This window comes from Lacerta agilis, chromosome 4 (genome assembly GCF_009819535.1).
Source record: "Lacerta agilis isolate rLacAgi1 chromosome 4, rLacAgi1.pri, whole genome shotgun sequence".
In the NCBI taxonomy this organism is placed as follows: Eukaryota; Metazoa; Chordata; class Lepidosauria; order Squamata; family Lacertidae; genus Lacerta; species Lacerta agilis.
Genome location: NC_046315.1, coordinates 11,250,997 through 11,272,275, shown reverse-complemented (window position 1 = coordinate 11,272,275; position 21,279 = coordinate 11,250,997). Strand labels below are relative to the sequence as shown.

Genomic DNA, 21,279 nt, shown 5'->3' with positions numbered 1-21,279 from the left:
TCGACATGGAAGTTAAAAATAGAGATGCCAATATTTTGAAACCAACAAGAGTGGAGATTGGCTCTCTCAATTCTTTGGGTACTAATAGTTTGGCTAACTTTTCCCCCAGGCGAAATTTTAGATGCGATCCATTACTGCCCGCTCTGTTTTGTACAGAAGCCAGGAACTGTTCAGTAGGAAGCGCCAATTGTAAAAACTAAACAAAAAACCTTTTTTTGCTGGTAGAAACAATTACACCATGGGCCTCATTTTGCCTGGATGCCATTTCCGTGGGTTGAAAGAGTTGGTTTTAGCTTATTAAAGAGGAGTATTAAAAATCCTCTGCGAACTTGACCTGAACAAATAAGCGTTCTGAAGTTTGCAGTTAAAATCAGCGTTCTTGCACCGTCCTGGCATATAGTGGAGCTTTCTGTTCCCATTTTCCCTCCTACGGAAGTGACCCGATAAAGGTGTTTTGAATATAGTTAATTCTTTCAGGAGTTAGCAGAAATAGCTCCAGGACTGGTTCATTGGAATGCTGGGTAACTTGGGAATTTGGTCAGCAATATAGAGTTGTCTGTTTAAAGGCATATTGCAACACTTAAGGATTCTGAGATTTTGGCAAGGCTGGCCAATTATATCCGTGTGTCCACTTTAAGCACAGATGCCACACGCGGTGTGCACTGCTAAATGTAAAAAAAAAAGTGTGAGGAAGACCTTACCAAAGGAGTAAAACCCCAAGATCAGTCCTGATAATAGCTGTCCAAAAACAGCAGTACAGTCTGCAAAAGGATCGATTCTGAGCGTGCTTTTAATTAAAACAGAAGCAGCCGCTGCCATGGTACTGGACTCAAATCCATTTGTGGAAATGTATTTCTCATCAGGAAGTGAGCGCACAATTTCATAGGGTTTTTATATGCTTTAGGAATAAAACAGAAAATGGCAGCGCATGTTCTGATCTTTACTGAGGCTGTGACCATCTTGCAAAGCTGTAGCTCCTGAGAAGCAAATTCAAATTGCAGTGTCAAAAAGCCTCCCTTTATAATGTAGTCGCTTGCAGGCTCACGATTGTAGTTCATCTAATTTGTCCGCTGCGCTCTCCTGGGCTCGTGTGTGTGTGTGTGTCTGTGTGTAAAACTGTTGGCTTGGGCATTCCCCTCAGTCCCAAACCACGAAAGTTGGAAGTAGTGTGAAATGTGTCCTGCCCTCATCTCCATTGTTACTGCACCTCTTGTGCCATGCTCAAAGAACGCACCAGGTTCTGCAAATTGGATGCTGGAAGAAGAATCACAGGGGCAGAGATAGCCAGCTTTTTCCCTCAGATCTTGTGTTGACTCACATACCCTGCAAGGAAGGGCGAACTGTCTGGTTCATGATGGACCTGCAATGGATTGTAATTTTAGTATTAATTCGCTGGTTATTCTGTATTTAGTATTAATTAGTTCAATTATGTGCAGAAGAAGATTGGGGACTGGACAGGTGCATCTCCCCTGGTGAAAGGGGAACATGTGAAAAGGATACATGGATACACGATGCGCTCTGCGTATCAACCCTTCGTTTAAAGAGGGATTGCTTTTACTCGAGGTGCTTCTAGGAGGCTGTGCCCGATCACCAACAAGGCGATCTCTTCTGCATTGAAAAAGAAGCTGCTAAAGTTTTAGCCTTTTTTTGAGAATAAAGTTGACATTTTAAAAAGTGTGTGTCTTCTCTCTGCCCCCTACAAGGTTTTATCAAAATAAAGGGAGTGGACTGCAGTGATAAATCACAGGCAAAAGGTTCATTCTGTGGTATCTCCTGTGAAAAAAGCAGGTAGCAAGAGATGGAAAAGACCTCTGTGTTGAGACCTTGGATGGCTACTGCCAGCCAGAAACTAGATGGAGTCTGACTTGGTGTAAGGCAATTTCCTATTTTCCCTTATCACCAGCAGAAACACACAAGAGATGAGATTTTAAAAGAATGTTATGGGTGAAACTACATGTGGCATGATCAAATATACCCCTAGGGTTTTTATTTTTATGTGGAGAGTTGCATAATACAGACAAAGGAAGTTGCCATGAAATGAATGCATAGGGTGGTATTCAACTCAAGAGTAGACCTATTTATATTAACGAACATGACCAAGTTAAACTTGACTGGGTAAAACTTTAGTTTGGCCCTTAACTCAGATTTCTAAACTTTTCATGTCTGTGACACACTTTTTAGACATGCACTATTTCATGTCACAGTAATTCAGTTTTACTACCAAACTTGAGGTTAAACTAACCCCTTTCCAGCCCTGGGAGGATTGTGGAGAGCGCTCGTACGACACACTTACACACTGCAGCTGACACGCTTTTTGGAGACACCATTAACTCTTCCTCTTCCTCTACTGCCCCCCTCAAGCTGTACACATGCAGAACTCATGGTATAAAGTACCGTATTTGCAAAGTCAGAGTAGTTGCAGGAATACTAAAAAAGCTTTCTGGACACATTTGGATACCAAAAGATGTGCTTTTGGAATGCCACAAGGCAAACTGGAAGCAAGTAACCCATTGTGTCAAGGCACCCAGTTTTAACCACACACATTGGATGGATCAATCAATCAATCAGCGGTGTATTGTTCTATATTCCTGGGTTTTTATAAGAGCTGCATTCCAGATGTTGCTTTCATTTCCCACAGCTGCACACCAAAGCCCAAAAAACTCCTTTCTGGTAGAGCAGAGCAGCTACAATTATTTCCATTTTAGTAGTTTCCCCTCGATTGTTCAAAGCAGCTTTTCTCTCCCCCTCCCCCAATTTTGTACAGAAAATCCAGTACAAGTTAGTGGCGTGCTACAGAAACTTGTGCATACTGCAAATGGTCATGCTGAAACCTGTGTATACTATAAATGGGCATCCTAGATTTCATCCCCAATAAACAATCTGTATATTCAACAATCTGTAGTTCAAATCCGTGCAATGGGGTGAGCTCCCGTAGTTTGGTCCCTGCTCCTGCCAACCTAGCAGTTCGAAAGTACGTCAAAGTGCAAGTAGATAAATATGTACTGCTCCGGCGGGAAGGTAAATAGCGTTTCCGTGCGCTGCTCTGGTTCGCCAGAAGCGGCTTAGTCATGCTGGCACATGACCCAGAAGCTGTCTGCAGACAAACGCCGGCTCTCTCAGCCTATAGAGTGAAATGAGCACCGCAACCCCAGAGTCGTCCGCGACTGGACCTAACAGTCAGGGGTACCTTTACCTTTACCTTAGGTACACAAAACCCAGCAGTGCTTCTTCTAATGCTCATAGGAAGCAGTGCTGATGGGAGATACAGCTCAGTTCACAAGGATTTTGTGAACCCTCTTCCTTTGGACAGAAATGAAGGGAATGCCTCTGCATTCTCTCAAACCAGGATGAGAAATCTGTGGGCCTCCAGGTCTTGTTGGACTATCAACTCCCATCGCCCCCCAAAAGCATAGCCAGTGTTCAGAGATGATGGGGTATGTATCCCAAGAACATCAGGAAGTGGCACAGGTTCCCTACCACTCATTTACACGATCAGGCTGCATAGAAAAAAACTTGTGGAATTGATTTCAGGTGTCTGTTCAGATGTACATCTGAGTTCAATGGCACAGGACCTATTTCCATGTAAGTGGGTGCAGCCTTATTCACCAATCCTCTAGAACAGATACCCTTCCCAACAGGGCAAAGCCTATCTTCTGCCATATTCGCTGCAAGCAGCATTTAGAGCATGAGATTCTTAATCTTGCATCGTGGGTTCAAGCCTCATGTTGGGCAAAAGATTGGGGTTGGACTAGATGACCCTGTGGACCCTTCCAGCCCTACAATTCTATGATTCTATATCACTGGGGTGTAAATAAAGGTTCTGGTGGAGCAGCCACTGAAGGTGGGCCCCAGAGTGAACGCAGCTTAGCATAAGCTTGCCTGTAAGCACTGGAGGGGCTACCCAAATCACCTCTCTTTCGTGTGCCACGTGGGCACTCTGTACCCTTATGTTGCCCTCTATATTACACAGTGATAGAGCAGCCACCAATTCAAAGCTATTGATAAAAAAATACCCAGATACAGGCAACATTTTATTTTGTCTTCTAGCAAATAGTCACTTAATGCTCAGCCCAATAGACATAATTCATTGTTTAAAAGTGCCAAGAGGAATAACAAACAATAGTTTTTTTCTTCAAAATAGCCCTTTCCCATTGCACAATCACTTCAGAAAACTACTCACGATTGAGAACATGTGAAAAGGCTCAACGCTGACCAAAAAGGATGTTTTGAAAGGAAACCTACAAGCAGATGAATTTGACAAAGTGGCCTCCAAGCAGGAGAGCTGGCTGTTTTATTACATGAACAGTTCAGAAGACCAATCTGCAGTGTTATGCATGCTGCCAGGGGATTCACTCATGAGCTGTCTGAGATGAACACCATCTTCAGGAACAGGTCCATCCTCAAATCTAGTCTCTGTCAGCTGTTGCCTTTTATGAATGAATTCCACCTTCCTTAAGCTAACATTAGACTTTGGAATCACAAACCTTACTTTGTTTTCAGAAAGAGGAGACTTTTCTGCAACTTGACAATTGGCATCGCTCCTCAAAGTTTTTCCATTCTGGAAAGCAATTGGACGTATCCATTTTTTATCCGACGGAGGAATCCATTCCTCATCATCGTTTTCAGACAGCCTCTGGGCTGGACTTCCTTTGATAGATAGCTGCTGAGGACCAGATGCACTGATGCTAACAGAATTTGCATCGCTCGACCTTCTAGATTGCGGGAACTTGCTGAAAAGCTGTTTCGCTAAAAAAAAATTCAAGGAAGGCCTGGGTCTTTTGCATCTGGCATTGATCCAAGACAATTTATTCTGTGGCAATTTGGTAAGAATGGATTCCCTCCCTCTAGGGAGGCTTACTTGTCGACAAGGTCTGGAAAGAGGAGTTGACTGGGAATCAGGCACAAAGCCTGGAGTACTTGCAAGGCTGTGCTCAAACTCAGATATGGAACCAGCAACTGGGGTGCTTGTTTTCTGATGAGGCGTAGTGAACATTTTATGTAAGGACAGCCCATGCCAAGAAGTATTCCAGCTAGCATCTTGCTCGCTCAGCGTGGCTTCAGATCTTATACACTCCTTGTTCAGTGTGCCCTCCTGTGGAGAGAAAGCTTGTGCCAAGTTGAACATTCGTACAGTGGCTTCTGCCTGTCTGGTACTAGCATCAAAGAGATCAGCTGAAGCATTGTAACTACCCTCAGGACAATCGGAACCGCTGACCTCAGCCTCACTAAAATTATAATTTTGCACTTCTGAGAACAACTCTCTCTCTTTTTCACAAACTTTGTCTGTTTTTTCACAAGTTGCCTGGGTGAAACCCTGTTCCTGGGTGTTTATGAGATCAGCCATTTGGTTTAGCTGATCGTTAACACTTCCTTTATTTTCCCATTTGCCTAAATTACCATCACCTTTACAGTTTAAGTGGGTAGTCTTCCTGGTTTGTAAACAAGGGCTTTTGAGACTGTTGTTGGTAGATGAGCAGGAATTGAGACTCTTACAACTACTGACATCTTGGCCAACTCCTTCCTTTGATGACAGACAGCTTCCCTTTGAATGAGAACATTTAATTCCAGTTAGGGTGGACCAAGGTGAAAGATCTGGGTGCTGGGTGGCCCAACACCCCCAATTTTCCTTTTCTTCAGTGGGTAAAGAGGTGTAAGAGGCTTCTTGGTGATATCTGTTGCTACTGAAGCATGGAAGATTCAGCTGGTGGCAAGGGAAATTATCTTCTTTGCACATTTCCATCTTCCCAGCTAGCTTCTTCAGTTTCTCACCTGACTCTTCAGTAATGAAATTGGCACTGCAAATGCCTGGCTTAGGAGACGACTGCTTAAAAGGTCCATGAAATTCATCAGCCCCCTGACTGGGGAAATGCTCCAGAACACCAGCTTCTGTTGGCAACACCGTGGCTTTGTCATTTTCAATTTTGGCAATGAATTCATTGAAACTTTCAGATGATGGCAGCTCATCCCAAAGCCATGGGTCTTCTTGAGAGTTTCCACTTGCTCTAATGTGACTGGAAGATGGAGCAAGGGGGGGAAGAGATCCATCGTATGTCTGGGGTGGCAATGAGGTCCATGATTTTTCAAGCCCATCGCTGCACTGGGTGCTAATTTTTCTCAGAGGAGAGTCTCTGTCCTCTAAAATTAATGGGCTCAGCAATGATCTGCAGACTTTTCTTCTTAATGAGGAATAGCCTGCTTCACTCTTTTCAGTGCGATGGTGCAAATGACATTTCTTATCTTTCTGTTCTTTTTTCGTATTCACAGTCAGGTTACGGTCCTGGGGCTTGAAGACTGACAGGCTATGCAAGGAAATTGGACTATCATCCGAGTTTGGCTCATCCTGGGCAGCCTTGCTTGTACTTAGAGCTACAAGATCAGCGGTTGTTCCTGAAGAAACACTGGAGGAATTTAGTCCAAACGATTGAGGCCAGAGACTTGAAAGAACATCTATGCAACATGATGGAACTGCACCCAAGGTTCCAGAGCCATACAGGCCACTGAACTCTCTGCTTGGTTGATCAACTGCCGCAAAGTGGTCAGGAGACCAGAAGCCCCCATGGCTACACTTGGGGTAAGAACATTGCAGCTCCTGGAGGTATTGGATAACAGTGCAGCCCACAAGACCAGAGTTTGGTACAAACATCTGACAGGCAGTGAGAGCGCTGGAGTTCTTGTCAATTCGGCAGCTATTTTGCATGGAGCCAGTGCCATCCTGCTTATCAGAATCCTGCAAGACAATAGAAGGTGCTCTATCAGCTAGCATACTTTACAAGAAGGTACTTCTATTTCATAGCTCAAAAATCTTAAGATGTTTCTCTGGACCAATCACTTTCATGAAGCTGATTACTTCAGATCAGGAACCTATGGGCCTCTAGATGTTGCTGGATTACAACTCCCATCAGCCCCAGCCAGTATTTCCAATAGCCAAGGATGATGAGAGTTGTAGTCCAGCAGAATTGCACCAAGACGGAATGCTTCAGTTATGAAGCAAACATTCCCATTTTCATAATCATCTATGGTAGTTGTACACCTGGGTTCTGCATCTGCACGTCTATCAGCAAGGTACACATGGATACAGCTGGGTTTTCTTTAAAGTGATGTTATTGGGGAACAGCATTATAGTTTTATTTGGTATCCGCATGTCAATAAGGAGGATATTTATTGTTGCAGACAGACTGCATTAGAGACTGAGCTGCAGGACTGTGATTGAGTAAGGACTTGGGCTAGATCTGGGTGGTTGCAGTCACAGGCAGTTAGACAAGAACAGGTGAAACCTATTAGGATTTCAGGTAAGGAGGACAAACAGGAGGGCCCGAAAGCTACTCTTGCATATTAGCAAGCAGAGTTGAAGAAACTCTGCAGAAAGACACTGCTCTTCTCCCTTGGGAACCTACAGCTACTCTTTGATATTGGACTTTTGCTTCTTATGGCAGACAAGGCTCTCATTAACTTCAATTTCTATCACAAATTTTGCACAGATCGTTGCACCTATGGGGCCATGGGAAACAATCTCTTGCTCCAAAACTCCAGATACACAGGATTGGAATTTCAAGTTCCTGTAACTCCATACTTTTAAGTTATCTAGTAAGCATCTGTTAAGTACTCAAGGGCCAAGAGGTAGTTTATACAGAAACACTTTCTCTACAACCAGTGGAGGGTTCTTTTCAACCACAGAATAGCAGAAGAGGCTAGCTGGCTGGGTTCACTTGGAAGTCATACCGTAAGGCAGAAGTGCCGTCTTGTGCCCAATATTAGGGGGACCTGGCATGTGACATGCATCTGATGTCATGTGTGTGGTGTCATGTGCACGATGCATGACAATGTTGTGCTCAGGAGGAGCCAGCCACAAAAGCACACTGCACTCAGCCTCCGCCGCCCCTTAACATGGAGGCGGCCCGGCCCCATCAGGAGATTTTGAGGAGGCTGAAGACACCTATGCCCTTTGGAGTTGGTGTGCCTGCTGTAAGGGGATTTCATTTTTTGAACCCAAATGCTTCAGTTTACAAGGCAGGACTCCCTCCTGTCTATAGTACAAGGAGGGTCAATCCAAACTGCAAACTGATGAGGGCACTAAAGCAAGCCCAGCACCAAATCTCTTCAACCACGACAAGTGTAAGGGGCAAATTCAGTTCAAAACGACTCCTCCCTCATATTAGAAAGTCTCTGCATATAGGAAACTAGCATGTTCACATGAGCACACATCTGCACCCTCAGGCGGTGTGCCCCAGAAACAGATTTACTTCGGTGAGAAGGAAGCCTTGGTTTTTGCTCTTCCTAGAATCTAACAGTCACAAAATAGATATTCGGAGGAAGAGACCCTTCCTCATAAGCAGCTTTATTCTCATCAATACTGCTCATTATAATTCCTCACATGTAAGGTGTCTGGAGGCAGATGCCCAAACTCAGAGGATATCTGTGCAAACTGACAGTAATCTCTCTCTCTCTCTCTGATCACAAACAGTCTACCTATTTCCAACTCTAGGTTGTTGAACAGAGAGATTGAAGATGAAAAAAATAAAATCAGCAAGCCTAAAGTAGGATTATTGTTGCAATGATTTGATTTTGTACCTCTCCCAGGAGCTGTGCCTTTGATTGAAGGGGGAGCGGGGAAAACACCAAACATGCTTCAAGGAGCTGTTGATGGCATGTGTTTACTTTTAGCAGTTGGAACTGGATGGTCTCATAGCCATCACTTGGGAAAGTCAGAACGCTGGAGGCATATATATTAGTTGTTCACACCTTATGGATCGAGAAATTCAAGCCTCATTTTTGGTAACTGCCTCTATGTTCCTGCTTGGAAGCAAAGTGATCCGTACACAAATTCCCCCTCCTCTTCTAATTTTGAAATACAGCCAGACTTTAATGTTTTACCTTAATGTTTTACCGAAGGAAATACTAGTCATGTTTGGTGTCTTAATTTTAGTTAAAATACCAATTGTGAAGTAACTAGTGCGAAAATGAAAAAATCTTCTCCAATTCTTCACCCCATTCACATGTAGACATTTTGGAGCGTATGTGGATTTTGGTGATGAGTGATTTTTTTTCTGGGCGGGGGGATGGGGTAGGGCTTGCCATTGATATAATGCAGAAGCAAGTTATTTCTCTTTCTACATTTCAAACAATTCAGCTTCTTGGGGCAGCTATTCCACACCCTCTAGAATGCCCCAGATGCTAAAAATGTTCCAGGGTATCTGAGGGGTGCGGTGTGTGAAATATAGAAACAAGGCAGTCATGCACAAAATTTGGCAGCTTTCATCCACCTCCCCCCCCCCCCGAATGATGCTCATCTCCCCCAAGAATGAGTTGCGCATTCTTTGAGCAAAACATGCTAGCGGGGTGGGGGTGAGTTACCTTAACTCCAAAGACAAATTTCTTCCCAAGGAAGCACGTTTCAACTGCTTGAAATACCACACCCGGAACTGCATCCCTGTCTGGTTCTCTTGCTTCTTGTTTCAGTTCTTCAATGTACCTTGAATAAAAGTGTTACAAAAAATTACTGTCTGGATACTGCTTGGCTTCTGAGACCTATAAGGAATTTAAGGTCCAAGTGTCAAAATAATACAGTATTGCTGTGTTACACGTTACAGCAAGCTGCAAAGAGAAAAATTTGCAAAATGCACTTCCATTCAAATAGCCAGGACATCACCAGCCAGAGATGATGGAGGATTGTGCCTTTGGGGAGGTACTCAAGCTTTTGGAAGGTTGCAGTGCCTGCTGTGCTGTAGAGACGGATGTGGGAGAGACATGTTTTGTTGCAGCTGGGGCAGATGACGGTGTCTGGTTGTGCTGCTGCAGATGCACCATGGCGTTTCTTCTCCCTGCCCTTCTCCTAGCAAAGCGGGGAATGTTACCATGTCTATCCCCATATGAAGACAGCCTTTTTGAATTGCATGGAGAGAGAATTTTGCAAGTTGTTGCTTCTGTTATTATCTGGCTACCTTTAATGGAGTACTGGAATAAGGTACCAAAGTCCACATATGAATTTAAGCAACTCAGTCAATTCTTTGGTTATCATTTCTTTCACTTGCACCCTGCTCTTCCCCAAAAGAGCTCAGAGAAGCTTTAAATGGCTCCCAGGTAGCTAAGAAGGCTGGCTTAGTATCAGATATAGAAGTGACTCATATGACAACAGACTGCTATCTGGGCCTAGTTAGCATCAATCAAGGTTCCTGAGAATCTTTACTTTGCTTCTTTTTTAAAAATACAGTTTTTGGCCCCCTCCCCCACTGTTTCAAACCTTGGTCCAAATCAGCGTTCTCTTATAAAGCATAGAGGTTTGAGAACACAAAAGCATTTTCTCATGGCCTCTGACTGTTATCAGAGCCCTTCATTTTTGTCCATCAGTGGCTCATCTCCTTCTGCAACAGAAATGTTCAAATCCTGCAAGACAGTTTAACTTAAGTATGCTACATTATGCTGTACCTGCTTTGCTCCAACTTACCTGTGTGTTACTCACTGCTAAACATGCAGTGTAGAGCTTGAATTTTCTGGACAAAGACTGATTATTGCCATTTTAAAAAAAAATACAGGGCATGAAGCAATCATGCTCCCCTTTTCTTAGAAACTGAAATCAGGGTTAGGTGGCAAGATGTAGTCATTGTTTGCTCTTCTTTCATCTTACAGATGGATGTTTATATACACAAACATCAATTTAAAAAATGTTTTTAGGAAAGCTGAGAGGGGATTTGAGTCCAGATTTGTCCAGGGATCAACCCCACTAGAATATGCTGGGTTTGCTGAATGCCCACAAATTTCATAGCTGCACAGATTTAATTGCCCCTATTAATAAATACCAGCTTGGTATCCAAGCAGCAAAATGTGCTGCAACTGTTTTTAGAGACATAATTACATCACATGCAGTCTGGGACGTACTGGGGGACGGGGACGACACACACACTCATTTCCAGCAGAGAAATGATGTTGCATTCCTTACCTCTGCAGTCCCTTTGCTGTCACTCCAAAGAAAGTATCCAAACAGCTTCCAAATACTGTCACCTCAAATATATCACGACTGTCAGCTACCTCTAGTGAGAGTCGATACCTGTAGTTCGCTTCCCTAGGGTCACCTGAGCAGCCACATTTCAGGCAACTGTACCTGTTAAAAGACAAGATGAAAAAGCTACTGGATGCTGACAAATATTGCAGGTGCATACCAGCTTCCCAACCTAAGTCTTTGATCACCTGTTATCTTAATAATCTAACAGCACAATCCTTTGCATATTTGCTCGGAAGCAAGTTCCACTGAGTCCCATTAGATTTACTCCCTAGTAAGTGTACTTGGGATTGTTGCCTTAGGAAACAATTAATGAAAATGCCAAAAGCGACCTGCTTTCACAGGTTCTGAGCGGAGGAAACCTGGATTCAAACCTCAGCTCAAATTTGAACTCACAGAAGTGGTTAGGAAAAGACAGTCCCCATTTGCAACAGAAAATTTTATTTCATTAGTGAGAAGCGGTGGGAAACAATCCTGTATGGGAGACTGACTCTGTGACCTCCCGGGGGACAGAACTGGTTGCAGTTATATACCCTTTGTGCACTCTTCGTCATTTCGTATGTTCTAAAAGAGAGAGCTGACCCTTTAGAGGCCAGAGCTATGCCCTGCTTCAGATTAAGCCCTAAAGGGGGAATTAAACCTGGCAATGCATCACAATGAAAGGTGGGCTACTTGGTGAACAATTGAAAATGAGAATTAATCTATTTTGTGTTAGAGGAATTACAGATTACTGGAAACAATATTGACATACTTTAGAGTGTAAATGTTAACAGATTTATTAAAGGAGAAGCTTTTCTGGACTAGGCTTCACTTATCACATACCGCTGAACCATGCAGCTCCCCTGTGTGGCGAATCTTTCAACTGCAGTTCCAAATACTCAGTTTTTCACCGCAGTTTAAACTATGGCATTTGCCTTCTGCTGCCCCATGTGATTAACTTTCAAGCCTGAGGATCGAATGAGGCCCCACTATCTGTTCCTTAGGACTTTCTCTATTCTACTCTCTCAAGGCCACACTCCCTCACTGACCCTACTCCATGTCCTTGGATGCTTTGCCTGTCTGGAAGGTGTCCTTGAACTGTGACAAGTCCTCTTACTTGCCTGCTTGAAGGTTGTGTGTGTGGTCATTTAAAGGAAAATATCTGGCTTTTGTATGGCTGGAATGTAGCCTACTGTACAAAGGTCAGAATCACACCCCATTGCTCCAGCTACTTTTGCCTATGGTCCCACCCGCCACTGGTATGCTGCATTTGGAAGCTTGCCCACCAAGAGAGTGTGGCCCCAGCTGAGAATGCCCATCCAACTTTAGAGAATGCCCACAAACTGCCATTTACTTAATATGGCCAGATAAATTAAACTATCACAACATGGTGTTAGCCTCATAGTGCATAATGGTCAAATGGCTGATGGAAGTCTTGTACATCTGTAATGCCATGGCCTGGTCTCCACTACAGCAAAGCAAGCTTCAGTTGCATGACAAGCAGACTTAAGACCTCTGGGTATAAAAGTAAAGGTAAAGGACCCCTGACAGTTAAGTCCAGTCACAGACGACTCTGGGATTGCAGCGCTCATCTTGCTTTATTGGCCGAGGGAGCCAGCGTACAGCTTCTGGGTCATGTGGCCAGCATGACTAAGCCGCTTCTGAAAAACCAGAGCAGCGCACGGAAACGCCGTTTACCTTCCCGCCGGAGCGGTACCTATTTATCTACTTGCACTTTGACGTGCTTTCGAACTGCTAGGTGGGCAGGAGCTGGGACTGAACAATAGGAGCTCACCCTGTTGCAGGGATTCGAACTGCCAACCTTCTGATTGGCAAGCCCTAGGCTCTGTGGTTTAGACCACAGCGCCTATATAAATTCATTCAATCAATCAATAATAAAAGTTCATTTGAATTTTGTATGCAAATTACCCATTACCATATAGCTCCAAATGTCATGCAAGTGGGGAAACAATGTCGTTTCATACTGACCCCAGGCCTAGAGAATTCATTGCACACTTTCTGAATTGTGGCCCCCCAGGTGTTATTAGACTACAACTCCCATAATCTGTGATCACTGGCTATGCTGGCTTGAGTTTATGGGAGTCAAAGCCCAATATTTGGAGGGTCCCCATTTGTGCTGTGCTAGATGGTAGTCCAAGTTTACCAGTGCTCTGGAGTGGACTTACCGCTTCAAATCTAGGAGTAGCCTGGAAAAGCAGTTTTGACATGAAGGATACACAAAGTTGGAGTTCTGGACAGAAATTACAGAAGCAGTCAGGAGATGTCTTGCATTCATGTGCTCCCAGGGTTAGCTACCAAGAGACAACATAGTTTATTGTTAGTCATACCAAGTCTGCTCACATTCCTACAGTGTGAATGTTTCTTAACCTAGACATGCATCACTCAATGAGATTTGTACTAAAGCAGCCACCAATTCTGACTCTCTGTTATTTTAATTGACAAAAAGCTTTATTGTTTGCAATTTACCCTGGCCTTTGACACTTGATACACACACACATCTTGACATACACATCTTGTATGGAAGTGAGAGCTGGACCATAAAGAAGGCTGATCGCCGAAGAATTGATGCTTTTGAATTATGGTGCTGGAGGAGACTCTTGAGAGTCCCATGGACTGCAAGAAGATCAAACCTATCCATTCTGAAGGAAATCAGGCCTGAGTGCTCACTGGAAGGACAGATCCTGACGCTGAGGCTCCAATACTTTGGACACCTCATGAGAAGAGAAGACTCCCCGGAAAAGACCTTGATGTTGGGAAAGATGGAGGGCACAAGGAGAAGGGGACGACAGAGGACGAGGTGGTTGGACAGTGTTCTTGAAGCTACCAAATGAGTCTGACCAAACTGTGGGAGGCAGTGGAAGACAGGAGTGCCTGGCGTGCTCTGGTCCATGGGGTCGCGAAGAGTCAGACACGACTAAACAACAACAACACCACCACACACACATAAATGTACATATATTAGGACCCTATTCTCTTGAATATAATTTATTTCAAACTGATTTTAATATTGTATTGTATAAAAAATAAAAACTACTTGGACTGTTAGAGTCCCTGATATGTAGTAATTCAGGTTGTAGATTTGTAGTTACATATACAGATCATCCTATAGTGTGGCCCATGGAGTGCAACAGGTAATTAGCTCCACTGCCAAAGCCAGGGGTTGGCAACTTCCAGCCCATAGGCCTAATTAGGTCCAGCACCGGTTCAAATTTGGCCCCTCACCTGACATAAGATGTGATGTGAGGTGCGAAGCAGGTAAGGACATGGCTACAAAGGGGTAATCAAAGTAAGCTCTATATTGTTCCTTTGCAAACAAGAGCTTGCTGACATCAATGGCCGGCTGATCAACACTGACAGCAAACATGGATGGGACTGGCTACACTAGAGCTCCCCACCGAAACTCTCTTGTGAACTGTGGCAGCTCATTCACCAATAACCTTATCCGTTTCATCTCTGCATAACTCATTGTACAGAACTTGCTTCCTTCTAGGGAGGAGGTGAATACAGAAAGCATGCTTCTCTGAGGGTAAAGGTAAAGGTAAAGGGACCCCTGACCATTAGGTCCAGTCGCGGACGACTCTGGGGTTGCGGTGCTTATCTTGCTTTATTGGCCGAGGGAGCCGGCGTACAGCTTCCAGGTCATGTGGCCAGCATGACTAAGCCGCTTCTGGTGAACCAGAGCAGCGCATGGAAACGCCGTTTACCTTCCCGCCGGAGCGGTAGCTATTTATCTACTTGCACTTTGATGTGCTTTCGAACTGCTAGGTTGGCAGGAACAGGGACCGAGCAACAGGAGCTCACCCTGTCACGGGGATTCGAACCGCCGACCTTCTGATCGACAAGCCCTAGGCTCTGTGGTTTAACCCACAGCGTCACCCACGTCCCGTTCTCTGAGGGTAGGTAAGTATTATTATCAGGATTCCTTAAAAATTAGAAGTTTTTCAGATACAAGAGTAAAAAATCCAATTTTAAATTATGGAATTGGGGAGAGCAGGGGTCTAAAGTTGGGAAAGCACAACCCAAAACATTTCACCAAGATATGCTCTTGGGTTTCAAAGCAGAAGGCAAAACAAACTGGCACATGTATTTCCTCATCTACAGGACTGGCTAATGCCTTAGTGACTCATTTGCTACAGCAGAATGCAAGATCAGCACCTGCAGTATAGAAATGCAAAAGAAAAGCAGTTTTGGTTAGAAATGGGCTCTGTACAGCAATAACCTAAGGAAGATATAACAGTTAGGCTTAATATCTACTTTCTGACTACTTTCATTGCTCTTCAGGGTAACCTAAATTTTCAGCAATCGTGCTGCACATTTACGTTTACCAGGAAAGTTTTCCCCACTCAGTTTTGTTAATCTCATCTCTCTTCCCCACTCTTGCTTCTACATATTTTGTATTCCCTGCCTTCTTTCCCTTTTTCCTGTTTTTTTTTTTTTTTTAAAGACTTAAGCGACTACTTCATGCATCCTGCTGGGCATTGTTGGCATCCTTCTGTATCAAGGGACAATGGAATGTGCTTCTGGGGGTGAAGTCAAACCACTAGGTTAGCAGCACTGAAGTGACCTGTCCAGGCACAAGCCTGGCCAGTGTGCATTCAGGTTCTGGGCTGCGCAGACAACAAGACCCCCCTCTTGGCCTTGCTGATATGGTCCAAAGCAAAGCAGAGCAATACATTTGGCACCAGCTGCAGGCATTTGGCTGCAGGCATTGCTGGAAGGAGGCATACAAGACGCCATCCATCTTAGGGACTCCACTCTGGATTTGTATAGGGTTTACTCCTTGGCTTTTTCTTCTGAAGATATCCCAAAAGGCAGAGGAGGTTTAGGACCAGAGATTTAATGCTATGCTAAAAGTGTTAGTTCTTACAATGCATTTACATGTTCCCAAAGTAAATCTTGGTGAAGTATGATATTTTCAGCTACTGGAGCTGTAGGCAGATTTCAGCCCTCTAGTTTTGAAGCAGACTTACTTAATTCAAATTCCACATCACAAGGATTTCCTCCTCAAAATATTCCACGGAAGTATATAACTTCAGCTTTTGAAGAAATCAGCGGCCAGGCTGCTCACTGGAGCTAGGCGGTTTGAGCATATTACACCGATCCTAGTCCAACTGAATTGGCTACCAATTAGTTTCCGAGCCCAATTCAAAGTGCTGGTTTTGACCTATAAAGTCTTAAACGGTTCAGGACCACAATACCTCAAGGACCGCCTCTTCCCATATGAACCTACCCGTTCCCCGAAATCTTATTCTGAGGCCCTCCTTCGTGTGCCTCCTCCTTGAGAGGTCCAGAGGTGGTACCATGAGAACGTGCCTTCTCTGTAGTCGCTCCCTTTCTATGCAATGCTCTCTCTAGGTAAGTTCGCCTGGCACCTTCATTATACACCTTTAGGCGTCAGGCAAAAACATTCCTTTTTAACCAGGCCTTTGGTTGATCTTATTGACATCCAACACCTTTTTAGAATGTGGCTTTTGGGGGGGCGGGGGTTGTTACTGGGTTACTGCTTTTGGTTTGATTTTATATGTTGTGGTCTTGTTGTGAACCGCCCTGAGACCTCCGGGTATAGGGTGGCGTATAAGTTGAATAAATAATAAAATAATAAAAATAATAACATATGAACATAAGAAGAACCCTGCAAGTGGATCAATGACTGTGTTCTCCCTTCACTGTCAGAGACTGTAAGCTTCTGAGTATCAGTTGCTGGAAACCACAGAAGTGAAGAGTGCTGTTGCGTTCAGAAATCTGGTTGGTCACTGTGATATCTGGATACTGCACTACATGGGCCTTTAGCCTGATTCAGGAGGTTCTTTTTATGTTCTTACCAGGCCAAATTTCCATCAAGCCCAGCATCCTGTTCTCACAGTGGCAAAACAGGTGCCTATGAGAAAGTCCACAAGCAGGGCATGAGCGCAACATTCTTCCCACTTGTGTTCCCCAAAAACTGGTCTTCAAAGATGTATTGTGCTGCCATCGTGGCTAGTAGCCTTATTCTCCATAAATGTATTCATTTATTTTATTTAGAAAAATGTAGACTGCTTAATAATAAAAAGCCACCTAAGTATACAAAATTATATACAGTAAAACAATTATCAATGATTCGCAGATAGACTGACTGATATATGGCTAAATGATATATATGGCTAAATTATTTGTCTGGGTAGGCTGGCTGGAAGCTTTTTCTTTTTTGTCTAACCCTATTTTAAAATGAACAATCACCTTCACCCATTTTGCCTACAACTGGGGCCCTGGGGATTATACTAGCATTCTAGCACCTGGTTTGTTATGAAAGGCAACAAATCAGTACTAGAGGAAATACAATAAAAATGAGGATTGCAACTCAAGCACTTAAACCCTGGACTGTACAGCAGCAAAGATTACCAAAGGACCAATACCACTTCAGCTCAGGTAAAGAGCAAAAATAAACTTGATTTTAATGTTGCAAGAATAACGCTAATGAGAGTCATGGGCGCAAGCAGCTGCTAAGATGTAGCTTGCAGGTGCAGCAACTTAAATCTAGTACTTCTGGAGCAATCATATTTCTGCCTAATTTACCTCAGGGTACTAATGCACCTTATTGCTTGTGACTGCACAACCAGCTGTGTTTGAGTAATTTTGGATTAATTAACACTCAATAAACTGGTAGGGTGACTTGTAAGAAATATGTGGATTGGGAGATGTTATGAGGGAAGTGCACACAAGAACAGCAGAGAAGCAAAATGTTAGGTAAGAAATTACACTTTTCTTTTTCCCTAACATGGCTTCTACGTTTTTATAAACTGTTCAATACTGTATGTTTTAAAGAGACAGTATGGTGAATTGGACAGAATAGTGCACAACTTGGAACACAGAGACCTGGGTTCAAATCTGTACTCAAGTCATAAAGCTCTCTGGGTATTTTTTGACAAGTTGCTATCCCTCAACTTATGGGAAGGGGGAAGAGATGATGTATGCCAGTCATTCTGAGCTCCTTGGAAGGAAGGTGTGATATACATATAAAAATAAGCTTTGGGACCTGCCACAACCATCAAGTCAGTGTGGGATAAAAAGCATTCATACTAAACAGACATTCTGGCCCCTAAGCTACAAAATCCATTTCAAAATAAAAATACAGTAATATGCTGATTGTTTGCAATACATTCCAATAAACCTTAGTTTCTCAGTTTCCCTGAAAGAAAGCTTGTACACTTCCCCTGCAGTGTACAACCACAAGATGGTGTTGTGTATGCTTTAATGAGCATGTAGTGAGGTCCAACAGCTATACCTTAAAAAAACAGGCAGAGGAAATATAGATTTGGATGCACTGATGGATTGCTACATGATTTTCAGCTGAGATACAATGGTTTCAAATTTCCAGTTATTTCACAGCAGCAGCAACAAAAACGTTGTCACCCCCACTTTAGCATACCCTCCAACCATTTCTCTGACAAAAATAGAGATGTCTTACCGTACCCTCCAACACTTCTCTGATGAAAAGTAGGGACATTCTAAGGAACAGAGGGACATTCTGGGATCAAATCAGAAACTGGGACGGTTTCTGTAAATATGGGACTGTCCCTGGAAAATAGTGACACTTGGAGAGTCTGCCTTTAGCTATTGGAATCCTTGGTCTGTGGTAATGCAGGTGCCGATTGTAGTTATACTGCAAATTTCCTAGTGTATAAAATCCATGGGGTAGATAACTGGCTCAATGCCAAGCCATTATTTTGTACCTGGTTTTGGTTGGAAGGACTTTAAGGCATGCCTTAAAACATGTCGCAGAATCCTCTGCAATGAGCCTGGGGATCCATAGCAGAATGTGCACATCAGGATTTCCTTGGCCAGAGGAGTCAATCTGGAAAAGGGTGCCTGGAGGACAACACATTAAAGAAAGGGGAAAGCCCTGTGCTTTATACGTTTTTAACTAGTACAACTTACTGGTAATCTTTGCCCTTTTAAATAGCAAGCAAGCACTGGTGGTTGTAAATTTGTTTTGATGCACAGTAAGCCCACAACTTACGCACATTTAACTTGTGTACATTCTGCTTTGCCTGCTTGGCAATTAAAAAAAAAATTAAGGGGTGAAAAAAGGGCAGGCATCCAGGAAAAAATCCCAATGGCCATGATGCCTGAGCAAGAGATACAGAACAATTAAATCAAGAATGAATAGACTAAAAAACAGTTTTTATCCAAGAGCTATAACTATTTTAAATGCTGTAACCAAATGATATGATCTTGAGGAGTTGTGATAGATGGCATGTATGTGTATGTGTGGCTGTAAATGTATAAATGCACATATGTGGCTGTAAATGTGTGATGGCATTCAATTTTGTTGTACTATGTACAATGACAACAAAGTATCTAAGTATCTAAGTATCTATCTATCTATCTATGTAACCTCACATATATTGCAGGCTTACTGTACTGTATTTAGTTACTGGTTTTGTTACTTTACATTTTACATATTTTGAAAAATAATAATAATGAATGCCATCATGGGAGAATGACAGAATACAAATACATTAAAGAAACAAAATGAAACCATGTGGCTAAAGGAAGGGCAAAACCCCTTTTCTTTTTTTACTTGGTACGGTGACCATTTGTATGTTAGATGAGACAGGAAGAGAAAACAAGGACTCCTGCATTCCCAGTCTCGTGGTGGACCATTGGAGAGTTCTCCTTGAGTAGAGTATGTACTCTTTCTTTGTATGCCATTTGTGTGGTGTGATAATGTATTTTCCTCTTCATTCACAATATCCTGAAAGCTCTTATGGATGAATAATGCAAAGGCAGTCAAGATGTCTGCAACAGTCCTCCTTTGCTGCATGTTGCAAAATGAAATAAAAACTTTTAAAAAGAAACAAAATGGTAAAGCAGGGAGTTGGGAGCTGCCTAGTGACAAGAGAGGGTGGCAACAAGAGTGGTGGCTCCCCGATTGTGGAATGCTCTCTGCAGAGGCTTGCCTGGAGCCTTCATTACATGTCTAGGTGCCAGGCAAAAGCATTCCTCTTTACCCATGCCTATAGCTATTAAACAATCTATGGCTTGTGAAAGTGTAGGGGAGAGGACTGTTATTATGATGACTATTTTATTATCTGTCAGTATGCTTTTTATGTCTTTATAATTGATGTTCTGTAATTTTTTTTAACGTTGTACACCACCCTGAGGTCTTTCGATAAAGGGTGGTATATAAATTGAATTAATAGCAGTAATAATGGCAGTAGTAGTCCACTACTACTACCAACCACTGGCACTAGTTTTGATCTCTGAAGCCTTAAACAGCTCAGGACCACAATACCTCAAGGAACACCTCTCTCCATATGAACTGACCTGGAGCCTGAAATCATCCTGAGGCCCTGAGATCTGGAGGGAGGCATCACGAGAATGGGCCATTTTCTGCAGTAGCTCCCTATTTGGGAAATGCTCTCCCCAGGGAGGCTCACCTGGCACCTTCATTATATATATATTTAGGAGAAAACATTCCTCTTCTCTCAGGCATTTGGCTGATTAAACCAGGGTTTCCAAAACTTGGGTCTCCAGCTGTTTTTTGAACTACAACTCCCATCATTCCCAGCTAGCAGAACCAGAAACAGGAAGAGACCAAAGTTTGAGAAACTCTGGATTAAACAATCTATAGATTTTTAAAATGGTTTTTTTATCTGCTACTACGGTATGTAATATCTAGGTTTTTATAGCGTAAACCGCCCTGTGAACCTCAGAAATTTAGTAATCTTTATCGGGGACGGGTTTATTGGGGGAAGGGAGACCCCCATGTTTTACCAAAAATTTAGTGCGGAACACTAAGGGGCCAGTGAGGGAGGGCAAGGAAGTTTACAAAGAGGAAAAAAGAGACACTGGTTAGAGAAATGGGACAGGAAACATCTCACTCACCACAGACTTTCAAGTTCCCTCACGCCCCCTACCACACATCCTCCTCACGCTCCAGAGGAAGTGACGACACCAGAGTAGCGCACCAATCAGAGAGGGGGAAGAGAGCCCCGCGCGATACCCGAGGCACCGCCGGCAAAGCCAACGAGGTCTGTTTTTTCCGCCTCGGCCGAAGGCAGCCAATCGCCGCTGAAGCCCCGCCCGACCTCCCTGCCCTACCGCGCCCACCGACCAATCAGCTCGCTTTCTCTGCTTCCAACCGTCAGTCCCGCGCGCCCGAGTGGGCGCGGTCTTGTCCTGCTTGGCCGCCGAGCTAGCCAATCGCGGAAAGCCTCGGCAGCCGACCTCCCGCCCTTCAATGAGGAGGGCCCCATCTGCCAGCCAATCGGCTTGGAGGAGGGCGGGGTTTAGCGCAGCTGGGG

General features: G+C 43.6%; 1 protein-coding gene across 4 annotated transcripts; it reads right to left on the bottom strand.

Annotated features, from left to right (window-relative positions):
• Positions 1–836: 836 nt before the first annotated feature.
• Positions 837–20,974, bottom strand: DDIAS (DNA damage induced apoptosis suppressor). 4 transcript variants are annotated; one of them, XM_033146034.1, is made up of 6 exons: positions 20,861–20,974; positions 15,014–15,148; positions 13,159–13,284; positions 10,934–11,095; positions 9,352–9,469; positions 837–1,360 (listed from the first exon to the last, which is right to left on the bottom strand). In XM_033146034.1, the coding sequence occupies exons 3-6, from the start codon at positions 13,266–13,268 to the stop codon at positions 1,298–1,300; spliced, it is 453 nt and encodes a 150-aa protein (XP_033001925.1). In that variant the 5' UTR covers positions 13,269–13,284; positions 15,014–15,148; positions 20,861–20,974; the 3' UTR covers positions 837–1,297. The 4 variants fall into 4 exon arrangements, with proteins under 4 accessions (XP_033001925.1, XP_033001922.1, XP_033001923.1 ...); XM_033146031.1 differs by lacking the exon at positions 837–1,360 and adding an exon at positions 4,243–6,727; XM_033146032.1 differs by lacking the exons at positions 837–1,360; positions 15,014–15,148 and adding exons at positions 4,243–6,727; positions 18,703–18,838 and having other exon boundaries at positions 20,861–20,962.
• Between the last annotated feature and the right edge of the window lie 305 nt (positions 20,975–21,279).

What these genes read in the sequence shown, in the direction of transcription:
- DDIAS (XM_033146031.1), bottom strand. Translation starts at nt 13,268, where the DNA reads ATGAATGCAAGACATCTCCTGACTGCTTCTGTAATTTCTGTCCAGAAC. An exon ending in CTACTCCTAGATTTGAAGCG is followed by an intron (nt 11,096 to 13,158) that starts GTAAGTCCACTC and finishes GTCTTTTAACAG; the next exon opens with GTACAGTTGCCTGAAATGTG. An exon ending in ACAGCAAAGGGACTGCAGAG is followed by an intron (nt 9,470 to 10,933) that starts GTAAGGAATGCA and finishes CTTTTATTCAAG; the next exon opens with GTACATTGAAGAACTGAAAC.